General features: G+C 43.4%; 1 protein-coding gene across 1 annotated transcript; it reads right to left on the bottom strand.

Moving 5' to 3' along the window:
• Positions 1-160: 160 nt before the first annotated feature.
• LOC147820075 (neuroplastin-like) lies at positions 161-527 on the bottom strand (the record flags this gene model as incomplete). Its single annotated transcript, XM_087177198.1, has 1 exon — positions 161-527. A coding segment is annotated over exon 1 (367 nt), but the record flags the coding sequence as incomplete, so codon positions are not given.
• Between the last annotated feature and the right edge of the window lie 1,474 nt (positions 528-2,001).

Here is a 2,001-nt window from a genome sequence, read left to right as displayed (position 1 = left end):
AAAAAAGGAACATGAATAAATAACGTTGTTTGTTTTATTTTTGCCTGGCCAGTAACCGCTGTGGTGAGGGTGAGCTCTTGAGAGGTTTTTACGGGTTGGAGTGGTTGGGACAGGGGTAGTTCGTTCACCATCTAGGTACTACGGGACATAGACCACTCACTCTGTAGCACCGAAATGGTGGCCTGGGCACGGATCCAGGTGATGGCTGGGTTTTGTCGGAGGTCATTGCGCCTGGGGTCGTTGCTGGCCCGGCACTCATAGGTCCCAGAGTCCTCCAGTGTGAGGCGCGTGATGCCGAGCACACTGACCCCATTGGTGCCGTAGGCCGTGTTGATAGATACCCGACGCTTGCGGGCTCCGTCCCACAGCTGCTTGAAGGAGTCGGCTCGGTTGATCTCAGCATACCACCACTGGATCTCTGGAGTGGGGTTACCAACCACGTCGCAGTACAGCTCAAAGGTGTCCCCCGTAAGCTTAGTCTCAGACATGGGCGACTTCACAAACCCAGCTGGAGAGGAAAAGCGCATCGGGGTGGCAGGAAGGAAAGGGCAGAAGAGGGTTAGAGAAATAGGAAGATGTGGAAAGGTCAAGGGATGGAGAAGGAAACAAATTTAAACAAAATAGAGGATGATTAAAGCCAAAGGAAAAAGAAGCAAGCTTAAAATCATTGATAGGTGAAAAAGAAAAGATTGATGATTGTCTAACACCAGTCCGTTCAACGTCAAGGTTCCCTGGCCCACTGAGGCCTACAACTGTCAAACAAAGTCATAGTCAACCAGTCTCAAGTCTGTACCAGCAAATCATGCTAGAATCTTGTGTATTTTCTTTTTCTTTTATCTCTTTCTTTCTCACATGTAATCTTATAATGGTTAGTGTACCAGGATTTTTGAGGAATAAACTTTCACGTTATTATGCTTGAACAAACAGTGTAAACATTAGTACAGTACAGTGAATGCAGTACATATAAATCTTAAAATTGAACAAAACACTTACAATGTATAGACAGTGAAGGAGAGATCTATCTGAGCATCCTCACTGAGTTTGATCAGTCTCAGCCAGTTCCTTAAAGGTTTGTTTATCAGAGAGCCTTGTCAAGATGAGCAATCACCCAACCCTTTCCTACATTCACTGTGATGCAACAATCAGTGGCACCACTCTTACTTGACCCCATTGAAATGAAAAGTCCTCACGAATGTACCACACATTTGTCAGTGCTGAAAAAGAAGACTACATAAAAAAAATCATGAGACTCATCAAAATCAGCGGCTTAGAAATTTCCCCCTTGACCTTAAGTCTCATTGACACCACTCTATCAGAGGAATGAATGTTATTTAAGAGTTATTAAACCTGCTGAAATGGAAAGCTATGATAATGTGCGTCCTGGGTACAGCGAGCGTCTCCGGGCATCTAAACTATCAGGTTATTACCTCCACCAGAGATGTTAGTAAGTGTTGTTAGTTAGAACAATATCTCATCAATAAAATCTTGAAAGTTAGGTCAAGGGGAGTTTGGAAAATCCAATAATGTGTCAGAAAGGTGTGCATATCAGGAATACTGATTCCCCCCACATCTCTTGAGAAAGTGCAGTGGAAATCTGTCGTTGAGTGTGATGGTATAAATAGTCTTGCTCCGGTCTGTTCGATTTTTTTTTGCAAATAAACTCGAAACTTCGAATCCACAAGTCACAGTTCCAGTCTCATCTATTACATCACCCCTTTGGGGCCAAGACAAGTACATCCTGGACATGCCGCCAGTCTGTCACAGGGCTAACACATCCAGATGGACAACCATATTTACACTCACATTCATACCTACGGGCAATTTACTGTCACCAGTTCATAATAATCTGCATGTGACTGGACTGTGGGAGGAAACTGGGAGGAGTTCCTGAAGGAAACTCATGCAGACTCAGATTCAAACGCATGGCCTTCTTGCATCACTGTTTTCTTGCAAATGATATTCTAGAATGCTAAATAATAATAATAATAATAATAATAATAA

This window comes from Seriola lalandi, unplaced genomic scaffold, assembly GCF_002814215.2.
Source record: "Seriola lalandi dorsalis isolate HSWRI2012SDOR001 ecotype SW California unplaced genomic scaffold, Sedor1 jcf7180002002827, whole genome shotgun sequence".
NCBI classification, from domain to species: Eukaryota; Metazoa; Chordata; class Actinopteri; order Carangiformes; family Carangidae; genus Seriola; species Seriola lalandi.
The sequence above is the reverse complement of the archived record's forward strand: the minus strand, read 5'-3'. Positions and strand labels throughout refer to the sequence as shown.